General features: G+C 41.3%; 2 protein-coding genes across 12 annotated transcripts in view; one reads left to right on the forward strand and one right to left on the reverse strand.

Annotated features, from left to right (window-relative positions):
* The window catches only part of celf5a (cugbp, Elav-like family member 5a), a 190,106-nt gene extending 177,309 nt beyond the window's left edge, over nucleotides 1-12,797 (forward strand). For 10 of the 11 annotated variants that reach the window (XM_017407252.3, XM_017407258.3, XM_017407259.3 and 7 more), the window contains exons 10-12: nucleotides 463-606; nucleotides 2,886-3,049; nucleotides 4,704-8,663. In XM_017407252.3, the coding sequence (XP_017262741.1) occupies nucleotides 463-606; nucleotides 2,886-3,013 (272 nt within the window). In that variant the 3' untranslated portion in view covers nucleotides 3,014-3,049; nucleotides 4,704-8,663. Of the gene's footprint in view, nucleotides 1-462; nucleotides 607-2,885; nucleotides 3,050-4,703; nucleotides 8,664-11,341 lie in introns of those variants that run through there. The other variant, XM_017407253.3, reaches the window with a different exon arrangement.
* Nucleotides 12,798-15,691: 2,894 nt separating this feature from the next.
* Nucleotides 15,692-23,812, reverse strand: rgmd (RGM domain family, member D). Its single transcript, XM_017407387.3, has 3 exons — nucleotides 22,054-23,812; nucleotides 18,662-19,173; nucleotides 15,692-17,353 (listed from the first exon to the last, which is right to left on the reverse strand). The coding sequence occupies exons 1-3, from the start codon at nucleotides 22,316-22,318 to the stop codon at nucleotides 16,652-16,654; spliced, it is 1,479 nt and encodes a 492-aa protein (XP_017262876.1). The 5' UTR covers nucleotides 22,319-23,812; the 3' UTR covers nucleotides 15,692-16,651.
* Between the last annotated feature and the right edge of the window lie 234 nt (nucleotides 23,813-24,046).

The raw sequence follows: 24,046 nt of genomic DNA on the forward strand, positions 1-24,046 counted from the left end.
CTACATGCCAAAAAGAAGGGGAAAAAAAAATCTGTGTCAGACAGAACGAATGATGGTGTTACTAAAGACATTGCCTGAAACAGTTGAACACTGAGAATAGCACATCATGCACATGCCAGGACTGATCTTTGCACCAACACAAGTTTGACAGAGCAATACTTTTTAAATGAATCATGGAGCAATAGCAAGGCACCTTGAGAGGCAGATGTTCTGAGAGTAATATTCATCTGTAAGTCATCACAAGTTACTTCAAAGGCCTTTGGGTCGGCATTTTATCGGCAACATCTTAGAGAACGGAGCAGATTAACGTTTGCATTTGTTCTGCTTAGCTAGTTAGATGTTTTTGTGTCGAAGAACAGTGATGTTTTAGTCTTATATATTTTAGTAAGACTGCAAAAAAATAAATACAATAACACTTTGACAAGTGTTTCCTCTTTTATATATACATATATATATATTCAGGTCCTGAGGGCTGTAACTTGTTCATCTACCACCTGCCACAAGAGTTTGGAGACAATGAACTCATGCAGATGTTTTTGCCCTTTGGTACAGTCATCTCTTCTAAGGTCTTCATGGACCGGGCAACCAACCAGAGCAAGTGTTTTGGTGAGTTACTCATTTTTGCAAACTACACAAGGAGTACAACAGCCAAAAGTGTGCAGTTATATAATAATAACTAGATACACACTGGAAATGCTAAGAGGTGAATGACTTCGCTGAAATTTGCGGAAAAAGCTGAAAGTAAGTTGTTAAAGCTAAAAGAAACAGAACACAAGCTAAAAGCCAAAAATTAGCCAAACACTAGCTAAAAGCTAAAAGTAAGCAAAAAACTATCCAGAAATTAAAAGATTTCAAAGATAACAATGCTTTTAAGGGAACTAAAGAGATCTTAATATATTTCTTCATATGTAACATAATATTATATATATATATATAATATTTATGAAAAAACTTTGTTTTGAAAAGTATAGAAGCTACTACCAAAACTCTTTACACCCATTTCCTGAATGAGCTGAATGTTTTGATATACGAATGATTAAAGTAGCTCAAAGTATGCAGAAGTGTTTAGATAGCTCTTAAAAACAAACAAAAAAATAGATAAGAAATAATCTGAAGGGAAGGAGGAACTGTTTACCGGTTTTGCTTTAGATATATATCCAGCATATATGCCCATCAGTGTACTTCTTCATAAAACAATGTAAATGCCTAAAGTTTTGCTGAATATTCAGATCTTTTTGGGAGGCATGTAATAAAAAAAAGAAAACATTTTTTCCTGAATGACAAATTTATTAAATTTATTTGAAGATGTGATGGTGCAGAGGATTGAATGATCTTACCCAAGATAAACTGACCTGAATTTGCATCTAGACGTCTTGCTGTGTTTTGGCACGAGCGCAGTGAAAAACACCCACCGAGCCCATTGTTGCCAAACTAGCCGTACAGCGTCGTCGATCAGGCAGAGTGTCCTTGTTTCTGCTTGGCAGATGTTTGACCCAGAAACCCTGAGGTGCTGCATCAGCATTCTCATCGCCGTTCTGTTACTCTCTTTTCTGTCAATACTTTCTACTGCTGAGGCTGATCCATACGCCTCAACACTTCATGCCCCCCAGTTAGCTCCACAAGCGAACCTCACAGGTGCAGGAAAGCCTGGCAGTGATGGTTGATGGGAGGCCGAGAAACAGGACAGTTGTGGATCAGTGCCTCGCTGCTGAGTCCCTCTGTGTGTGCAAGTAACATGCACTTTTTTTAATTCATGGTTGCAGTATTGATTGTACTCTGTGCATTTGCAGCATAATGTTTGTCCTGAGGAAGGAGGATCCACAGATGTTTATTTAGTCTAAAAAAAGGGGGATAAACTGAGACAAAGGAGGTGCTAAAACAGAAAAAAAGTGTCTGTAATCTGTGATGGAAGTATAACATTAGTCCATTTTTGTGTCTACTCTCTTCCCCTTCAACCTAAACATATTGAGTTGATGGTGGGTTATCAGGTCACCTCCTTTTTCTATCTCTATACTTTCATACGTCACTTCATGCAGACCTCCTCCTCGTCACTGAGCCCCAACGGGTCAAACCAGACTCAGGAAGGCCAGGCACACTGTCTCCCAGGTGGCCGTGGATGTGGAGGGGCCCCTGTTGTTTTTCATGGGTCATTAACTGTACCTAATGGCTCCACAGACACAGGGGAGAACATCAAGCGGAGACACACTCCGCTGCAGTTTCTGCTCACTGAAATCTCAAGGCTTACTTTTTATACATGATGAAAACAGGATGTTCGGCGTAGGCTTGAAGAGGGGGATTATCTTGGGGAAATGCACCGATGGATTTGCCTCTGCAGCAAACTTGTTTCCTGAGGTTTGCATTTTGTTTTGCTCAAACTTTTTTATTTGTGCGATGAGATGTACCAAAACCTATTTTAGTGTTATGATCAATTTTCTGTCTTCAATTAGGTTTGGTAAATGCAGCAGTCAAAGATGCTCATCCCCAAAGTTCTTGATTATAACTACATAAACTTAAAGAGAATAAGCGATTTGCTGCCCTGTTACATTATTTAACTGGACCCTCTAAAATAAGCTGTTCCATTTGTTTTTACTGAAAAAATTCAGGACGAGGACCACAAAAGCAGCTTAATATTGCATCTCTTCCAGAGAAAAATTATATTAAAATAATAATAATGTAGAGAGTGATGTAACTGCCCTCAATATGTTGCACAAATGTCCCACCATTAAAGAAACGGCAGATATTGCACTGCAGACTGAAAGTGCTCTGTACCCTAATGGCATGTAGCCTTTGCCAAAAGTTGTCAGGGCACAAGCATCATGACACAGTGCTTAATCTTTGTGTACTCGTTTTGGTTTCATGAACTTGTCTTTTTTTTTTACTCACAGGTTTTGTAAGCTTCGACAACCCTGCTAGTGCACAGGCAGCTATTCAGGCCATGAACGGCTTTCAGATTGGGATGAAGAGGTTGAAAGTCCAACTAAAGAGACCGAAGGACGCCAGCCGCCCTTACTGACACAGCCTACCTTCAGTATTCACTGCAGCAGCACAGGTGAGGCCTGGAAAGTGCCAAGGTGCTGGCTCAGAATCAGTGTTTCTGTAATATTTCAATGTTTGACATTTTAAATCATGTTGCATGATTATGGTAAAATTGAAACACTTCTCATAACCTAATAAGTCAGTCAAAACGTAAAAATTAAGATTACTTACTATATATGTTTGGAAGATGAACTGATCTCCAGAAAGCCTAAAGTCAGAGATTAAAAATTTGTTTTAAATAAAAGCATTTTTTAATTTTTTTTAATAGTTTTGCAAAGTTTTAGAAAAGGAAGGTGCAACATGTATATGTTTTGGCACTCTGAAATACTGTCAGTGTGTCATACTTCAATCCTGCCGAGTTATAGTTTGAAACCAAGTGGAGCAAAATTCAAAGGCTTATAAATTCTCTGACCCTTCAGACCTCGTCCCAACAATCAGCAGCCATAGGCTCCTCTAAGCAGCTGCCTGTAGCTCTCTGAACATGTAAATAATGGATGCTCACAAAGCAGGAGAAGGCTATAAGAAGAAAGCCGTCTTTTCAGGTATTCATTTTCTCAGTTTGTAGTGTAAATAAAAAATGGCACTTAGAAGGAATGGCAGAGGTCTGGAACGGCCCAAAGGAAAAAAAGAAGAAAAAAAAATCTTTCTTGGAGAACTGTACGTTGAAAACCTCGTCTTGCAAAGAAGAATCAGAGACAATTTAAAACCGAACCTCTAAAGGAGCCTGACGCATTTTGGAAACGAGTCCCCCGGACTGAAGATTGGATGCACTGAGCTCAGGTCTCTGACTCTTAAGCACAACTATGGATCAGTCATGCTTTGAGCTCACGTGACAGGCAGTGGCATGGAAAACGTTTGACTGATTCTGGGAGCAGCAAATTCTCAAATTAAATATCACATCTTGTGTGACTCAAGTAAGAAAACTTTATTGGACTGCAAGAGGGCAAGCTCTCACACCCTCCAACCTGATTTTTATCTGTTCATATGCAGACAGATTAAAAAAAAAGAATAATAATCTCTGGGAGACCTCTGCAGGAAAAATGAGTGGAAACAAAGCTGGCTACAAAAAGGTCTTTAAAAGCTGCGATGCTCGCCAGAGGGGAATGTATCTAAATGCAGACAAGGCAGGCTGATTAAATTGCAGCGTCAAATTAATTTCCTTTTCTTTTTTCTTTTTTATTCTTTCTTTTTAAACTGTAAGAAAAGACGAGGTAGTTTTTCTTTGAACATTAAAGAAATGTGTCGTCTCAACTTCTCAACTTTAGGCCTTTTGGAGATCAGAATAACTAGCGGAGCTACTCACAGTGACATGTGTTTTGAAAAGGCGCGCTTAAGATTTTCTTTGCTCCTGAACACATTAAGGCCAAAATCAGAAGGGTTGTGCAACAACGATGTATCTGCAGTATTGTAGAAATTGCATGGAGTTGATTTTGTATTGCAGCAAATTGGGCATGCTTCTAATTGTGGGAAAATCTGTTGTCGTTGTGATTGACAAAGACTGATTGGTCTGCCAATGGAGGTTAGCACTCTCCAGACCATTACACTGATATAATGGAGCCATACTGAAAAATCTAAAGTTTAAAGAAGTAGATTGTTGGATTGACAGTTTAATGAGCAGTGAAATTTGAAATTGCCCTCCCCCCTCCCCCCTTCCTTCTGTTTTACAGGTTTTAGAGGACACGTAAAGATATCTCGAAGGAGTTCAACTTTTCTTTTTTTTTTTTTTTCTTTTTTCTTTGAGAGCAAAATATGTTTAAAAAAAATTACAAATCAACACGCAAGGAATTTTTTGGAGACATATCAACATTTACACACGAAGACGTAGGTTAGAGGAGGCAGAGGAGGCGCTTCGGCGGGGGGAGGGGGACACAACAGCGACAAACTACAGGAACGGCGACGAGGAGGAAGAGGAGGAGGAGGAGGAGGAGGGGGGGGGAGACACGGAAAGAGATGGGATGAGACTGAACAACAGAACTTCTACTTGTTAAGACTTGAATTGTTAAGTAAGCAACAAACTAACAAACAAAAAAAAAAGCAGCAACAGCAAATAGATTTCTATATACATATTATATACACACATATATATTTAAGGAAAGAGGCGCTTGTGGCTTTTACTGGACAAATGAGGGTTAAAACTTGAAGATAAAAAAAAAACAAACAGTGGAGCAAAGAAGCTATTCTATACATCCACTGACAGACTTTCTTTCTCTTTCCCTCTTTCTCTTATTCTCTCACCGTCTCTCAGCAAGCGCAGAACTATGACTCTTGGAGGTCACTGAGGTTTCCATTAGCAACTGTAGAACTGCAATTCTTTCACCCCTAAGGGACCAAAGGACCAAACATTTTTATTCTTCTGAACAGTAATATATATAGTATTAATGATACTAATACTACAAACTACTACTAATAATATTACAAGTTAAACTTAAGAAGAAATACTAGCTTCAGGTTGAAAAAAAATAAAACAGCAAGGTTTTTTTTTTATTTTGACTTGTTTTCCTTTTACCTTTATAGCTACTGGGTTTGAGAATATTAAAACGAAACAGAAAATGTATAAAAAGTAAAGCTGTACTGTTTTAGCAGCGTAGAACATATGGGTTAGTTTTGGGCATGTTCAGATATGTAATTTTTTTGCCACTTCATCCCAGCATTTCATCTCGGAAGTGTGATCTGTCTGTGTTATTGCATCGCAGGGAGAAGAAAAGAGTCCTGCAGTGCCAACAGAGATGCAAAAGCATTAAAAAAAAAAGAAACAGAAGAAAAATCAAAGAAATACAAACCAAATGGTGCCCTCTGTTCCTCTCAGCATGCTGCTGCTCCAGAACTGATCATCAATGGAAATCGTTGCACGTTAGTGTTAAAGAGATGGTTCAGATCTTTTTGAAGTGGGGCTCTGCTGAAAGGTTACAAACAATTATTACATTACAGGTAGACAACTTCTTGAACCAGTTTGGAGAAAAAGAGTTTCAAACTGACTGGTTTGACGTGCTAGCTGCAAGGTTGAGGGTGGTCAAGAAGACCAAACTGGATTACTGCTGTCCTAAAACAACACCAGTGTCAAACCTTTACAACTTTGTTAATTTTGTATTAAGTGGTTATTCTAGAAGAAATATGACTGTCACAGACAGCTGTGACACTTTTGCCTGCAAACAACCACAAATCTTCTAAAAATATTTACATAATGTGAAATTACTGGGAGTTGTAAAGATTTGGCTTTGCCCCGGCTCAGGCTAGCTGTTCAGTCTGGTCAAACCCAGTTTCTCCAAACCGAGGCCGCTCACAGAAGCGTCTACACAGGCGTAAGTTGTTCTTTTCATAACCTTTCCGCAGAACTTTAAATCAAAACATCTTTTCCACTGCTTTGAAGCAGGGGTGTCCAATCCTGGTTCTGGAGGGCCACTGTCCTGCATGTTTTAGTCATTTCTCTGTTTTGACAAACCTGATTTAAATTACTGAGTTGATCTTGCTGAAGAGCAGGGAAACAATTCAACTATGCAGGATAGTGGCCCTCCAGGATTAGGACTGGACACCACTGCTTGAAAGCCTCTGTCTGCAGATAATCTGACCATAAAGCATTGCGGTTAAAGAGCAACCTGAGTGATCTGGAAACACAGCAGAGAAACAACTGGATCTGCTTTGTAAAATATACAAACAAGCTAGAACTCTCCGATATTTCCTGCCCAGTTGTGCCCCTTCCCCACTGCCAAAACCCCCACTCCCTTTTTTTTTTGTTGTTATTTTTCACCTCCAAGTGCCAGCATAACTCTCAGAGTTCAGGAGGGGCCCCAAAGCTAAACATAATTGCGATAATGACAGTATTGATCAGATGGAAAGCAGCACCGCAGGGCAAGAGATGCACAATCAATTACACATTGGCGTTTTGAACGAACTGATTGAGCGACAGAGTTGATCATTCTCTCGCCGGTTTGACAGGAGTCTTTTCCTCTCCCGTTTTACTTCCTGAATCTGACAGTGGCACCGTGTCCTCTTTAAAGGCACTTAAAATGTCTGACGCTGCAACAAGGTCTGTATATAGAGTTTAGAGTAGATTGTCCAAGTTCTTCAGTGAAGAGCAGCTGTATTTTTTAATAATTTTTTTGAAGGGTATAATAGCACACTAAGAGCTTGTACACACTGATAGGCAGCCTGGCATTACAAACCCTAGGAGGTCAAATTAGGAGCAAAATGATCCATCAATTAGACAGCAGCAGGCCTGTGAGTGTGGCTGCTGCTTGGACGGGACAGCGCACCACTAGCGCTGGTCACACATGGCTCCTGTGCAGTGTGGTTGAAGGCACATCATGCTATACTGTATGTGATTAATTAACCGAACCAGTGTGGGATGGTTTCTGCTCTGAGACACACGTTCCAAACATCCGAGATGAAATCTTGCTCATGACTTGCTTGTTTTTACAGATTTGCCTGTTTTGTTTTTTTTTTTTTGTTGTTTTTTTTTGTTGTAGTTTTTTTGTTTTTATTTTCTCCCCCAACTTCCTGTAGCTAGGTTTTAATCTGGTGTATATTTCTAATTTAAAATGCCATCTTTTGAATTTGTTTGCTCTCTGAAGCCTCTTGCCTCTCAGGATTCATCAAGACTTCGACGTTCTCTCCTAAATTTTAGACACTTCGACGCTTCAGACGCCTGTCCCACGCACTGAAGCAGAGAGGTTTTGTTTTTTTTTTTAAAAAAAGCACGATGCCTCTGTGCTTTGGTACAACATGTTTCCTGTAGAACGGCTCTTCTTCGATCCTAATGACTGTACCCATGCATTTTGATTTTTACTTTGGCTCTGTTGCTCTTTCTGCTTGTGTGATTACCGGCTCACTGGATCAGTGTTAGAAAGAGGGAGCAGAAATCTCTGTCGGCTCCGGGTCTCGGTGTTATCCATGATACGTTGCTCTGCTGAAGCAGCATTTAAATGCTGTAAGAAGACGTTTTTTTTTTTGTTTTTTTTTTAGACATGCCTTTTCTCATCACGAATTGCCAAATTATGCAATCATATCCACTGCAGTTCCTCATCAGACTTTAAAACATGTGCCAGATTTTCTTAAAAAACCTATAGTCTTAGAAATATGCTAACTTTCAGGAATTCTTTAGCGAGAATGAAATAGTTGATTTTGTGAAACATTGCAGGAAAAAGTGTCAGCTCTAGCTGTAATGATATACAGTATAGATTTCCAGTGAAAAGGTTAGATTTCTTATATATTTGCCAGGAGACAGCTTCTTTCCCTCGGCGAGTAAATGTGAGTTTCCGTGCTGCTGTCAGGGCGAAGCAGCTTTAGGAAGCTGTGATATATGCCCTCCTTCCTCCAGGCCATACAGGGCCTTATAAACCCTGTCAAAATATCTTTTCTCATGGGACTTTAGGAGCATCCCCCCCCCCTTTAATTATTAAAATCAAATTACATTTTTTTGCCATCATAACAGCTTGAGTGAAGCAAATTAAAGGCAACAGCTGTAGCTGAAATGTTTAAAATATGTAACTTCATTTCTGCACCCAGTCAAAAAACACAAACCGAGAAACAAATAAAAAAAAGGATACTTTTTGACCAAATGCAATTAAAACAGTAAAAAAAAAAGAAGCTTCAGGGAAAAGGAGAGGCTGTTAAACATCTGTGAGTGGCTGGAAAAAACTGGGAACTGGCACAAACACTTTTTGTATTCTTATAATTAAGTTGCATGTTACTGAGCTGAAGTTTTCACTCTTGCATCCATAATTATCTTTTTTTTTTTCCTTTTAATATTTATCATGCTACCATGGTGCCCTTTTAGTCTCTGAGCATGCTCAATGAGGAGGGGAGCCAGGAGGGTTAAAGGTTATGAATCTGGTATTGCTCGTATTAACAATATGATTCTTTACCTATTGTTTGAATGCTAAGGATAGTAGCTTATTATAAATATGAAATCTTGTATATTATGAAAAATCAGCACAGGACCTTTCTTTGTATAGGTTTTAGGGGTTTGAAGTGGGATGGGGAGGGCAGGGGAGGCGGGTGGGGCTGGGTTTCGCTTTATAAAGATGCGAACTTTCTGGTTTCTCAGCACAAAAAGCGTACAAAAACATCCAAACGGCAGTATAACGGAGTCTCCGAGGAGACTTTATTGAAATACAGGGCGCAAAAAGAGGAATCTCAGAACTATTCTTGAAACCTGAAAGGGGTGGGGAAAAAAATGCAGTTTACAGGTAGAGCTGTTTTTCCTTTTTCCTTTTTCTTCTTGTTTTTTTTAAAGAGAGCGCCACCTGTTTTTGTGGCCGCATCAGTACAGCATGGATTAACTGACAGGGAAAGCAGTATGTTTTTTATAAAAAAAAAATATTAATGACATTAATAATTTAAAAAAATGTATTCTGTATTAGCCTGAGAAACCAAATTTTTTTCCCCTGTTGAAATTTCTTAAAACTTGCTGCATAGATTACTTCATATTAATGACTGATGATTTAATAATTTTATAATTAATTACCTAATGTAACTTGATGTTTATTTATTTATGCATTTAATTTATTTATTTATTTATGAAATTCTTTATTTATTTTACCTTATTTTATGGTTATGGTAAGCTAAAGAAACGTGTCAAAAAAAAGAAATGGTTCTTGGGACTTTTCTCTTGTTCTCTCCTCTTTTTTTCCAATTTTACAATAAAAAATCAAACTGGTCGCTTTTTTTGTTTTTGTCACCGCTCCCGTGCACAGAATGAAGCGCTGAACCCCGGTGCAAAGAGAGGGGGAGTTGTTGCACAAGGAAACGCTCTCACTCTGCATCCCAAAGACCTTGAAAGTTCACAGGATGACGCTGCAGCCTTTTTCCTTTTTCTTTTTTTCAGCTTACTGCCTCTGAGCATGTCACTGACACCCTTTTCCATGTTAAATAACGAAGCTGTCATCTTTGTGTACTAGTGCTTTAAACGACAACTGGACTGCGTCATCTTTCAGTGCTTTATATTTTTATGATTTTTGATGGAAACATAAAACGTAAGGGATGTTCTGCAGCTTTCACATCAGAGTTGGCTGTTTCGAGGCATCATAAAAGCTTTAGTGTGGGGGAAAAAATGCAGCAATTTAATGCTCAGGAACCCTCAGTCATGAATTATATGAGTAGATTTTTGATTTTCTGTGTAGATTGACGATTTTACTGAAAAGAACTGCTGCAGGGAAACATCTGGATCATCTGTAGGAGCATATATGATGTTAACAGAACCCAAAACAGGCATGAAACCATCCAGAAACTCCGCAAGATTCAACCAAAAGGGGAACATTGTCGCCGTTCTTCGAAAAGCAGGGCGCAATAAGTTTCTTAAGGAGGACAAGCGAGTATTTGTCAACTGCTGCCTGGGTGCCACGAGCTAAATTTGACGCAACATCTGTTGACAGTTGAACTGCCGCTCCTCGTACGTCTTGCCATCGCCGTTTTGTTTCCACGAGGAGGAGCAACAAAAGCAGCAGCTGAGACACAAGAGTCATATTTTGAAGGGAAGCTTAAAAATATGCTGTACCGAAAAAGAAAAAAAAGGAAACGTACAGAGAGCCACTGGCTCATGAAATAAATTGTCCCAATTACAATAAAGTGTGGCTCTTGGTCAGTGTGAGCGGCAGGCAGTTCATCTTTATTACAATCAGTTAATGAAAATCAATCCCCCTCCTGATAAACTCTTATCTCCACGGCCTTTGCGCACCCCACCCTGAGCCGGGAGATAATAAATTAGGGTAATATTGCCTTTGATGAGGGAGTGAATTGCAAATTATTGTAACTTTCCAAGATTTATGATGCAGATGCTTAATTTCCGAGCTGGGTTTTTCAGGGCGTCGGGGTGCCGGGGGGCCATTTGTTAAAAGTTTGGTGACTCGGGCTCGTTAATAAAAATACACACTCAGACAAGCAGGTGTTACAGTACCTGCGGAAACGCTGCTGGAATTACAGTAACTCTGTACGAGCTGGAGTACGTGGCGTTTCATCTAGAACAGAGACTACATAAGAAGAAGCAGAAACCCGTGGGATGCAATGTGTTTACTGAAGTAGCACTGTCAATCATAATCATAGCCTCCCCCCTCCCTCCCATTCCTCTTCCATCTCTATCACACGAGCCAGGAGTGTATGATTTGATATGTAGGTCAGTTCTGCAGTGAGCCAGTGGGTGAGATATGTCTGGTTGCTCACTGTCACTCTGATTATTGAGGAGACACAGAAAGATTGATTTGGTCAAGTATGAGAGAGCCTGCAATATAAGATAGCTGTATGATTGCTGCCACACACACCCAAGTAAAAACTTTCCTAAGAAATGAGTAACTTCTCGCTCTTTGTTCCACAGCGGCGACCCACGTAACAGGGTGCAACGTGTGTGTGTGCCGGACGAGCTCTGCTAGGTGCAACGGTCGGGCTACGAGCGCATCATTAAGCAAAACACTTCGGCAACCGAGGAAGGTTGGGGTTACGAGTCATCGCAGAGCGCGTGGAATGATGCAAGGTGGATCATTTCAGGAGCAAACACAATCTCACAAGAGCGGACGAACGTTGGCGAAACCAACATCCCATGCATCATTTAGCATCGATAAATCCAGCATGTGTCAAAACCGCTGCAGCACACCACATGGAGGATGTTTTCCACACATGCCACCTCCGGTGTTCATCCGTTATCTGTCATTAAAGGTGTGTTGTTGTTTTTTTCAGAAAACCTCCATCTAACTCCAGCCACCTTATGCTTTATATGTTTGATTATCTCATGATCACCATCACCATCAAGGCTACCTCATTTCTGTCCAAGGAACAGCTTTCATTAAGACAGCCATCAATCCATCTATTATCAATCATGGCGCAAGCTAACACACCACTATCTATTTATCTTGCCAAGTGCTTTATTAATATCAAATTAATTTCCCCATTGAGAGTATCAATCACTCACCACTTTTTTTCCTCTCCCTTAACTCATTAGCTTGGTAATTGTCCTTGTTTACGGGGAAAGTCAAGACAGGAAGGCTCAAAGAAGGTGGACTCCACATCTTTAAAGGCTTGAATAAGTTCTGAGCAAACCTGAAGCGACATCCGCTCGATTCCCCTTTAAAGGCTTTTCAAAATGGAAGACTTGCCTTTTATTATTTTATCTTAATTTTTTGTTTTGTTTTCTTTTTAAATCAACATTTTCACAGTCAGAATGAGCTAAGATCCTTGATTTGAAACGTTCCCAAGTTGTTAGACAGCTCGCCGCCTTTCATCAGACCGACGGAGCTCTCCAAGCGGGTTTATTGTGCGAGCGTTGCCGCCTGACAATCCTGTCAGACGGCTGCATCTCAACAGATGAGATGAATCATGAGCGGGAACTTGACGCGTTTTCGTTTTGTTTAAAGTGATAGAGCCAATGGGGGGATAAAAAGGAACGCTTAACTGTCATCATTACAGTTAAGCTGTTGAGAGGCTGAAATTAAAAACTCCGAGAGAAACCGATGTGCTCAGATTAGTCTGTCAGATGGAAGAGTATTTGTAATGAAAAACTCCCATACAACGCTAAAATTGGTTGCGGGAAAGAGTCCAGAATTTAAATTCCTGTTTTTAAGGACAAGTTGTACGCTTACATCAACAACATAGTCAAATGTCTCTAATAAACACTGTAAACAGGGTTAATTAAGAGTGCAGGAGCCTTAAACCACCATTATTACTAGCTATCCATTCTTTTTCTAATCTTTTGTTTCTTTCACAATTTTTGATTTGTTACTCCTTCCATTATGGGGCGCCGTTTGTAAAGGAGCTTGTGCTAAAAATTCATGCCTAAATTTTGTCACATTTAGCTTCTGCTAAAAATTCATGCCTAAATTTTGTCACATTTAGCTTCAAACACTGTTTAAAAATGTAGTGTTGATTTTCTGATGTCACTTTTTACAACATTTAGCTAGTTACATGTAATTGTTACAGCTACATACTAAATATAAATCTAAATGCTAAATGTTAAATCTAAATGTTAAATGTTAAATCTAAATGTTGTAAAAAGTGACATCAGAAAATCAACACTACATTTTTAAACAGTGTTTGAAGCTAAATGTGACAAAATTTAGGCATGAATTTTTAGCAGAAGCTAAATGTGACAAAATTTAGGCATGAATTTTTAGCAGAAGCTAAATGTGACAAAATTTAGGCATGAATTTTTAGCAGAAGCTAAATGTGACAAAATTTAGGCATGAATTTTTAGCAGAAGCTAAATGTGACAAAATTTAGGCATGAATTTTTAGCAGAAGCTAAATGTGACAAAATTTAGGCATGAATTTTTAGCACAAGCTCCTTTACAAACGGCGCCCCATATTCCATAGCTTTGGTTAAATCCATGAAACTGCTTGATCGGGAAGAGTATGACTTTTTAGAGCAGATATAATCTGCAAAAACATAAAAATAAAAAAAGACCATCTGTCTTTGGAGCTCTTATAGTTCAAGCACAGAAATATCAGTTAAAGGTTAAACAGGACACAGAAAAGTTGGACTTTATATGACTGAACTGACATTTTAATATCTCTAACCGTTTTTTTACGCAACCCGCAGTTCGAGTTTTATGACTTGTGGAAAAATTTTGATATTCAACTTAATGCCACACTGTAACTTCTGAGCTGCTTAATTTTTTCGGAAACGCTCGCAAACGAACTCTTTTCACTGCCACAAATTGCACATGTCTTATACAGTTTATACATCAAAATGTAGGACTTTTTTTTTTGTTTTCTTACACCCAGTGTGTCTCTGACTGCTACTGGGCTTGTGGATTCCTCTCAAATCCTCCCAGGGTGCAAAGAGCGCACGTCAAAACTCGGTATCAGGGAGTGAGAGACACGGGCGTGTGGTTACTATGGTAACCCTAATGACCCACTGGCAGCAGCTTTAACATTTTATTTAACCTTGGATCTCGTTACACATTGTATACATCTCATACATCAAAACATCGTCATTTCGTCTGCTTAGATTATAACAAAAGAAAGCAGCAATTAACTCTTTATAGAAGAAAGTTGATGCATGCTGGAAGTTTGAAAACATTTGGATGATTGTTCCTACCAGTGCATTAGTTAACAAATAGCATTTTGCAGTTTTAGTCTATTGTGGATATACAGTATTTATAGAGTTTAGCTCTGTAGTTGTATCTCAGTGACTAGATTGGCACAAGTGGCTTCAAGATTAATCAGAATAAAGAAGAGAGAGACGAGAATAAACAACTATTTAGTTACTTGTTCATAATTTGGATGAGGAACCTAATGGATAGGAACATTAAACTAAATGTCTTTTGGGTTTTAGGCATTTTGCATAAGAAAAACAAACAAACAAACAAAAAAAAATATATATATATATCAACATTATTGATAGGCAAGTGAACTTATCAGACTAAATAATTAAATATTGACTAAATAAAAACAATTATCAGCCCTGTCACAAGCCTCTAATATTGTTAAATTGTTGTTCTCTCATCCAGATTTGACACATGCAATGAGGCAAATAAAGTCAAATATAAAAAAAGTAGTATAATGTACTATAATAGTTAACTCTAAAATGCAGAGGAGCAAAATGTAGTAATGCGCGGGAAGAGTTTAAAATATTAGCGTTGTGCCTAATTACATCAAGTAAATGTACTTAATTTCACCACTGGATCCCCAAGACAAGAGCTGTGACAGTTTCCACTTCCCTTCCACCGTGATCCCACTTCCTCCTCGTGAAGTGATGGAGTCACCCAGGAGACGGGGAGGCCTTATATAGGCCATCTGGAGCGCGCTTCACGTGTGAAAGAGTAAAAAATGGCACCTTTCATCGGCCATCCCCGTCACGTTGCCTTTATTTGACTGGGACCAGGAGGGCTGAACCGCATGTGTGATGAAACATGTTGTCAATCAAGAGAACGATCAGAATCAGGTTACCTTTAACTCAATCCAAGATATAAATTACATCCACGTCTGCTGGTTATGGCGCATTAATTCTTAATGTCTTCATAGGGAGTGTGCTCAGGCTTTCTTAATTGCATTTTTAATGGAAATTAAAACTGATCACAGCCCTCTCCCTCTCTCTCGCTCCAATCTTAGCACTCACTCATTCATATACAGTTCAAATCTCATCTCTGAGTGCTGATGTTGTTGACTCCAACCTGGTGTTAACCGCCGACCAAATCCTATTTGGAGCCATGCAGCGCTCTGGCAGACAAAAGCAAAGCCAGCAGCCAGCTCAGCACTCAAAAGTAACATTTACACAGGGGACCGAGAACATACTGTGGAACCCTACAGCTACACAGCCAGCTTGTCAAAACTGTCTTCCTGCTACGAGCTGTCAGGCCTTGTAGACTGAGGACACCAGCAGGACGCGAGAGGCACTGCAGGAACTTTTGTCGCAAAAAAAGATAAATAAATAATGCTAATGGGGAAACAACCTCCCACTTTACAGGTGATCTGATGAGTCCTTCGACCTGCAAAATGTATGCTTCCCACAGCAAGTGACAAGTTGATGGTTTAGTTACATTAACAGTGCAGGCAAAGCCAAGGCGGAGGGAAAAACTGCACGACGCTTTAATGAATGCATTTCTCTCTAAATGGTATAAAACAAACTGTTCTCTAAAGGTTTGACAGATGAGCTCCTGTACAAACATTTACCATGAGGATAGATTTTCTATTCACAAAGTGATCAAACGACAAAGAAACAGTCAAGATTGTAGTATGGAGTGTCCACCACTTTAATACAGAAAATTAAAGGTACAGCACAACACATAATATTAGTTGACTTTTCTTACATCGACTCAAAATAGCCTACTAAACATACCAAATGCACAACACATTACAGTTAAAACATCTATACACAGGCAAATGTACACAATATAAAACACGTATATACACTCTTTCAATATATTATTATATCAAAGTTTTTTTTTTGTTTGTTTTTTTATGTTTAAAACTGGAAGCCAAACAGCTTGAAGAGGGAGTGTTTCACATACAAAACAATGAGAACTGATGACACATTATTCATTACGCTTAGGTAGTTTTTACATACAGTTGTTGGATCCTGTGTATTCAGTCTGCCAATTTCTGAAATGACACCTAAACGATCATTATATACACAACACACGCCGCTAAAACTGTTAAGTGCTATTGATGCCGTCAGATTAGACAGGACCTAGAAGCCGTTTTACTCTAAATTTAAAAAGCGTACACACTGTTGTGCTGGGCGACATTCGCTGCGGAGTGTTTTTTTTGGTGATTTTGCACATTTTCAAATAAAATAGAAAGGTTAGTTCAGACAACTCCAGGTGTAATTTTCATCAGAGCTTTCCGTAAGTCAAACAACAGTTTCCACATGAAATCGGTATTTTGTTCTGGATTTTTAACAATGTGAATTTCACACATTTTTTTTCTTTAAATTATGAAATGCAGGCATGACTCAACCAAAAAAAAAAAAAGAAAACTCCACATAGGGAAATATTACCTTCCCTAACTTTTTAAACTGAAAATCCTTCAAACAAGAAAAAAAAGGTCATCATCTTGTCTCCCCCACATGGAAAAGTAAAAATATTACTATAAAAATGTTGGTGCTCTCGTCACTCTTTCGTCAAGCTGGTAATGCTTCCACGTCTTATGTCCATGTCCTATTGTTTCAAAATCATTTCTTATTTACATTTTTTTTACAACAGCAGCAGAATGAGGAGGAGGAGGAGCGAGAGCAGGGAGCTGTTGGCTCCTGCTGCAGCCAGCGTCTGTGTTGCGCCTCGGTTAAAAACCTTAGGAGTACTTGGGGAATTCTGTTTCAGTTTACTGGGCGGCAGCGCCTTCAAGTCCTCCAGAGCGCCGTAGGCTGCCATAGAAAACTCTGGATCTCCTGTAGTCAACAAGTCAAACACGCAGGATTGAAAGTACACGTCCTCCACCTGCAGAGTCTCTCTGCACTTCGCTGTGGCCCTCTCCACCGTGTAGATCTGGTGGGGGGGCCGCAGGGGCCCCAGCTCGGTGTTTGTGCCCTGCGGGTGCGGCTGCTGGCTCTGACGGCTCAGCGTGTGCTCTCTGATGAGCTCGTTGCGCGGGCAGCCGTGCAGGCACAGCTGCAGGCCACCGCTGTCCTCGGAGGAGTCCAGCGTGTCTTCCGGCATGCGGATGGCGAAGGTCAGGTAGCTGCCCACACGTCTGACGATGATGGAGGTGCCAATGTAACGGGCCTGTATCTTCACGTGCCGGCCCACGCCGGAGCCGCCGCGCTCGGCGATGGTCAGGCTGCCGCTCTCGCCGCCACTCCGAGTCCCATCCAGAAAGGCCAGCGGCAGATCTTCAGTGGTGGCCTGGTAAACCTTTTGCTCGGTACAACCATGATATGACTTGAAGATCACTGTAATCTGAAACAGGAGAAGAAAAATATTAAAATTTAACACTTTTCCTATGTCAAACATCATAAAAAGACAAAAGAAAGTGTTAAAAGGCTTCCTAATTACGCAATACAACAAACAGCCACTAAGTGGCAGCAGAAAACTAAAAACTCTCCTGATGGGACAGCTGCCCTGGTGTATCACATTGTTTACATTTTCTTTAAACAATAAATGAGTGCTCCTTACTTTGATTTATTGTTAAATTAAAGCTATAATCTGTCGCCTCTCATTTTCTTTTTAAAACAATTAAAACATTAAGTCTGCTGGATGAGCTGCCTGTTGCTCTGTGGCTCCCGGCAACTCCTTACTGAGCAAAGCTTTTAAAAATTTGAGGAAACTTCCAAATATCTTGACAAAATAGTACCTTTGGTTAAATGTATGCTTACGTGAAGTTAAAAAAGCACCGTGGGACATCAGGTTTTAACACTTGTCTAAAATCCCTAATGAATATATATTTAAGAAGACAAGCTGTTGTTTTATGTGGAAAATTTAAATCAGCGTGTTTATAAGAGTCAACAAAAGGAGCGAAATGAACTCATCGTTAGATGCATGTTTTCCTCTACACAACTTTCAGCACAAAGGTGACTCAAAAATACTGGCCTGAAACTTATTTAATAACAAAAATCTAAAAAAAAAAAGAAAGTCCTCGCCGCTGGCCAATTATTTCTTTATTTTTCCAAATGATTCCATATTTACACAAAAAGCACCGAGTTAATTATTTGACCAGAGGGGTGAAAAAACATTCCAGTCCGTGGCGGTGGGGGAAAATGTTGGAGCGAGCGTTAATCACTACCATATGACCACCCATGTGTTAAAGGTAGAGCACTCATGCATGTCTGTGATTCAACACCAGCGAAGGACACCCCCCACCCCCCACAGATCTGAAGGAGCTGCAAGACACGAGGAATGCTGGAGACCAGAGAGGCACCACGGAAACACGATTCACATGTTTGATTCTTCGTGGCACTAATGGCGGTGTTTGAGCTAGCGAGCTAGCATTGGAGAGGCTGTCTGTTTACGTAGGGCACTCGTTTCAAACATGCTGTCAAGTGAGTGGCTGCTTCTGCTCACATGTGGCTACAGCTAAAGAGGGTTTCCACCTATTGCACATTAAATGAGCATATATAACAACTGATTGTTTTATTCAAGTCTGCTTTTATGTTTGACTTTTTCTTACGAGAATACGAACAGATGTATTTAATGCATGCACTGAGGACGATTCTTTAAAGTGTCAGAAAGCAGAGAGGAAAGACTTTAACGCTCCAGGTTCAGCGTTACCTTGCTGGTTGCTGTCGCGCTGGACCCCAGGACAACAGGGACGTTGGTCACCTGCACCGACAGGAAGCGGTTATCAATCAGAGGCCACGCCCCTTCCACCTTGCAAGTCTGAAACTCGTCGCGAAAAGTCCGCAGGTGCGGGTCGCCGAATAATCCACAGTGGGCGTACTTCTTCTGCAGGCCGGCCGAGCCTGACGCCAGGGCCCGGCTCTCGTAGTTGCAGAGCTCCGGCACGGCCGGCCGGGATGTGCTGGAGACCTTGGCGGAGGACGTGGGTCCGTCACTGGAGCAGTTGTGCTGCGAGAATAACTCCTTGATGCGGAAGACCGCCGAGTGGTAAACCAGGTCGCCCCTGCAGCTGCGCGCCTGCCTCCGGGTGCACAGGGCATAGGCCCGCAGGGCGGTGCAGTAGTCCACGTCCAGAGCCGCGTCCTCCTGGAGGCCACTGGCTGGTGAGGTAGACGCCACGTACTCCGCATTACAGCGCTGGATTCGACACTGCTGGCAATGAGCTGAAATAACAAAACAAAAACAACTATCTGTGATACAGTTTCATTAAAAATATTTGCTCAGCTATTTTTCAGACCACCATCTACTAATCTGAGCGTTGCTTCAGCCCTGCCCGAGACAGCAAAGACTAAACTTTTCCACTATCAAGTTTAGCTGAATCAGGAGAGCCATTAAAACCCAAACGTTCGCTGCTGGGGGAATCTAACCTATGTTAGTTTGTCCGAAGGTGTTGAGATGGTTTGGCCATCTGTAAAAGCAACTGAAATGTATTAAACCTCACTACAAGGCACTGAAAGGCTCAAGATATTGGGGCTGCTAATCTCAACGCTTGCAAAACAACTTAAAGTCCCAACAGGAAGCTGGGAGGCACTGAAAGCAGGGAGTTGTTATGTTTAAGTGGTGCAAACTCAAGATTTTGTGCTTCACTTTAGGTAATGGCTCACAAGTAAGTTATTTGCTCTCAAAAAAAAAAAAAAATCCAAAGAAACCAACTGCTACTTTGAGAAACAAACAAGTGTGCAGCTTAATCACTGTTTCCAGTTTTCGAGCTACTTTTGAAGGAGATGTCTGTAATGGCTGGCATGGCAACTGCGCCTGTAAGGTGGAAACACTGGATAAGGCTCGAGCAGAATCGCCGGCGCTTTTACTGCAAAAACCGGGGCAGCAGCTGCGACAGAGTGCTCTCCGGGTACCGCAACAAAATAATCTGGTGTTTACTCCACAGTGCCGACTAATCCTCCCTACAGCTTGGACAAAGACGACAAAGCAAACATGGAGATTTCACACCGGTGCACATAAACATTGTTGCACAGTTGTTGTTGTTGTTTTTCCTTTACCCCCACGTTCACACGTCTGTTGCCCTGACAGGGCGGCAAAGATGATTAATGAATCTCCCAGTCGGTGCACTTAAAAAAAAAAAAAAACAAGCTCTGATGCATCGGAGGTCAAATTAGAGCTGAATCCCAGGCTTGTTGTGGGGTCACTCGAGTCCGCCCACGATTGACACTTTTGGACAATCACTGCCACCAACAAATGTGCATTTCCCTGAAGGGTCTTTATGCCCCAGCACTTAAAGACCCACCAAGTGTGACAAGCTTGCAGGAGAAGCACAAAATCACAAAAACAGAACAGAGTTAATAGATCTGAGTTAGATAAAGAAGAGAGGAAACCTTAGTTATAATTAGTCTGAGACGAGACAGCGATGGGTGATACGCCAATATCTCCTTTTATCTATCAGAGTTTAAACACTTTTGCCTGTTTCTGTTTGCTCTAATAATCTAATTAGCGATAAATAAACTATCAATGACGAAAGTAAATAACGCCACAGCTCCGCAGAAGCCTCAGTGCAGCTGATGTCTCCGCAGGTTTTTTTATCGATTTGCCCCATCATGTAAACAATCAGCAGTGCTGTGAGGTAACCGCCTGATCTCAATCTGCCCAAAACGACTCGATTCATTTGCAAAAACACCACGATCGCCTCTCTTCTCAGGCACATGTCCTGCTGGAGGGACAGCAAAGCAGGGCTAAGAACACCTGGACGGGTTTAACACTTGATTTTTAAAAAAATCTAAAACACATATACAGGAAACAGTTAGGAAAGAAGCACAGTTTTTGTTACTTTTACCTACAGAGCTGCATCATCCTATCCACCTTCTCACATTTCAAGCACATTTCAACACTTGAGTCAGCTTCAACAAAGTCCAAAAACAAGAAGAACCCTGACATTTTACACCCCAATTACAATCACCAGTTTCTTTTTTTTATAATAATCAATTAATTAGCCATTATAATCCAAGAATAATCAAAAAGTATGAGCCAGCCACCAAGCAAATACTCAGATTATAACATAACAGCACACAAAAGGTTACTTTTCCAAACTAGTTTTCAAAGTTTACCAGCTTTATAATTATTTGATGTTTTAGTAAATGCATTTAAGATTAGCTCCTATCTGAACAAACCCACACAATAATCGGGTTATTCTTCTCAATGCACGTTAGGTGGCTTCAGCATATCGATAAAGCCCGTTTAGGATCAGCTCTCTGACTGGGATTTCAATTCCTGATGAAAAACCTCAGCGTGCATTATCACCAAAGTTGTGCTGCATGCGATAGAAATCAAACAAATCCAAACAAAGCGGAAACCTGAGTGCGGTACAGAGGTTTTTACGAGCCCAGGCTGAGTTTGAGGAGCGAGCAGAGGCCAAAAAGTTGAACCCTAAATGCGTGATGGCTAACACGTAATAAATGAAAAATAAACAGAAAACAAAGCGGCTTTCTGGGCTGCAGCGGCAAGTAAAAGATAAGAAACCTCTTGGGGAAGTTGTATCTCGGTTATATGTGATATATTCGACCGAACAGCGGTACTTTTGTGGTTTAAAAAGAACAGAAGAAGAGAAGAAAAAAAACAGAAGAAGAGAAGAAAAAAAACTTTTCGCTTCGGACTGCCTGCCGGAGCTGGACGCCTGTTGCTAGCGAAGCTATGCTAACTGGAAGCTAACCTAAAAAAAGGTTCAGAAACACAGGAACTGCTCCCAAAGGGAAGTAAGTGGGGATTGATAGGGGCAGCTGGCGACATGTTGTGCGGCGGTGCTAAATAATAATAAAATAATAATAATAAAAATGGGAAATGTTGATGCTGTTGTCCGAGAAGTGCGTCAAACTCGTGCTGCTCGGTTAGCAGCCGTAGAAGAAAGTGCTGCGGACACTTTTTGTTCCCGGGAGCGGACGGGAAACTTTTCATCTTTACCCCTCTCGACAACGATATATATTAAGTGTTTATATGAGCAACACGACTTTTAAAAAACAGTTTCCAATCTCCACCTCCATTGTGGGGGATACAGCTTTGTATGGAGCGGAGTTAGGTAAGAGAAGAGCTCCGCTTACCTGGTCGAAAGAGCAGGGAAAGTAAAACCATCGTCCACGACAAACAGTCCCAGAGCTGCCGCTTAGCCGTGATTTGAGGTCCGCTTCTCCCCATACCAATCCATCCAGTTAGAATGGAGTTCCTCGACTGCTTCTCATCGACGCTGCGGCTGCTGGAGGGGCAAGGGGAGGAGGAGGAGGAGGGGGGGAATAACAACAACAACAACAACAACCAAAAAGAATCAGACCAAACTTCGTCTTCCTTCCCCAAGCAGAGCGCTGTCATTCAAAGAGAGGGGCCCCCTTGTCTTCAGGAGGGAGGGGTCTGAGAGCGGAGACGGGGCCCCAGAGGTGCCTGCTGGCCAATGAAAGACTAATTATTCTCCAACCACTTGATTTTTTTTTTTCATGTAATTACTGGAGGACAGGGGCGGTGGGGAAGGAGTGAGAGAGGTGTGAAATTATCATTTCCCCAGAATTAAATCAGGAGTCAGTCTGATGGTGAAAACTAAGTCCATGCTAACATATGAATCACAGATTTAAAGCTGTTTTTTTGTTTGTTTTTTTTTCACCAACAGGCTCAAACACCCTATTTTGAGTCCCCCATTCCCCCACCCCTCAAGAACAAATGCGAGTCTTCAGCATCAAGCAGGATTGTGTCACCTGTTGTTCTCACACGCAGGACCCGGTGCTAAAATAATTGGGCCTGACTGACAATTGGGAGTGCAAAATGCCGAGCAAAGCTCTCTGAGGTGGGCTTGCAAGCTGCTTAAAAATAGTTCAACTCATGCTAGGCCACTATTTGCTTCTATCTCTTCTCATATTAAAAAAAGAAGCGTTCTCCACCCCGGTGATCTCTTGCACCGTTACATTTTCCATTACATTTTCGGTTGGTTAGCAGCTCGTGTGTTACTCCTTCCCCTTTGTAGCCAACTTTCCATCCCTCTCGCTCCTTCAACAGCACTCTGTCTTTCATTTGCACAGCTGCTGTGAGGCCGGGCCATCTGCAAGGCAACACAGACCCACCAGATTTCTGCCTTTTGCCCGGGACACGTTGTGGGGCGTTTATTTGTGCCGGGCAAAGTGAGGAATCTGGGCAATTACCGCCTGAAACGTTGATATTAAGCAAATCGACGGTTAAGGTTTTGTGTGATCCCCATGATTGAGTTAAAAGTTGGGGCTTGGTTTGGGTGCAGCTGGAACATTTGGGTTGTCGTAGCTATGGGTCTCTCTCCCTGCGCCTCCCTCCTGGTTTTATGAGAGAGAAGTGAACCCAGACAGTTACTGGATCACTGGTTTTTCTGCGGGCTCCTCCAGCTGAACAATTGTGTGATTCAGGTGGCCTGTCAGTCTCGTGAAAGATCTTCACCGGGGGGACCCTGTTTGTGTGGGGGCTGATATGTGCACACATGCAGCACTGGTCACAAACTTGGACACATAGTATGCACGTCTCCAAGCGTTTGTCTGGTGCCGTACCCATAGGCTGTGGTGATGTGGGACGGATGAAAACGGCTCAGCCTGAGTGGCACAGCTTTGGGCCCCTCCGTCACACTGGACCCACTGTGGCGAGCCCACCGTCCCAGTAGGGATCGACCTTACCCCGTTTGCTCGGCTAAATTCGGAGGCTCGCAGTCACATTTTGGATCCGCGCAACGGCTCGCGCGCCATTTTCTTCCTCCGTGGCAGAGCAGCCAGCGGCGCAGATCTGGAGGAGCGGTTAGTGACTGACTGGCTTATCTGGCGGCAAATGCAAACAAATGTCCTCACCTGTTGCAACGTGTGTCTCCAAGAGCAAGAAATGTCATTTCCTGGGAAACAAAACACATCATTTACCTAATGTAATGACAGGTTCACATGACTTTTTTGTTTATATAAATTAGTAAGAATGATAAAAAAAGTGTGTTATATAAAAGCAACAAAGTCAAAGCTCTTGTTTTATACTCAATAAGCTGCTGTTTGCTAAATGACCCACAGTGCCGATGGCCACTGAGGCAAACAGTGAATTGATCCAGGT

Source organism: Kryptolebias marmoratus, linkage group LG24 (genome assembly GCF_001649575.2).
Source record: "Kryptolebias marmoratus isolate JLee-2015 linkage group LG24, ASM164957v2, whole genome shotgun sequence".
Taxonomy (NCBI): domain Eukaryota; kingdom Metazoa; phylum Chordata; class Actinopteri; order Cyprinodontiformes; family Rivulidae; genus Kryptolebias; species Kryptolebias marmoratus.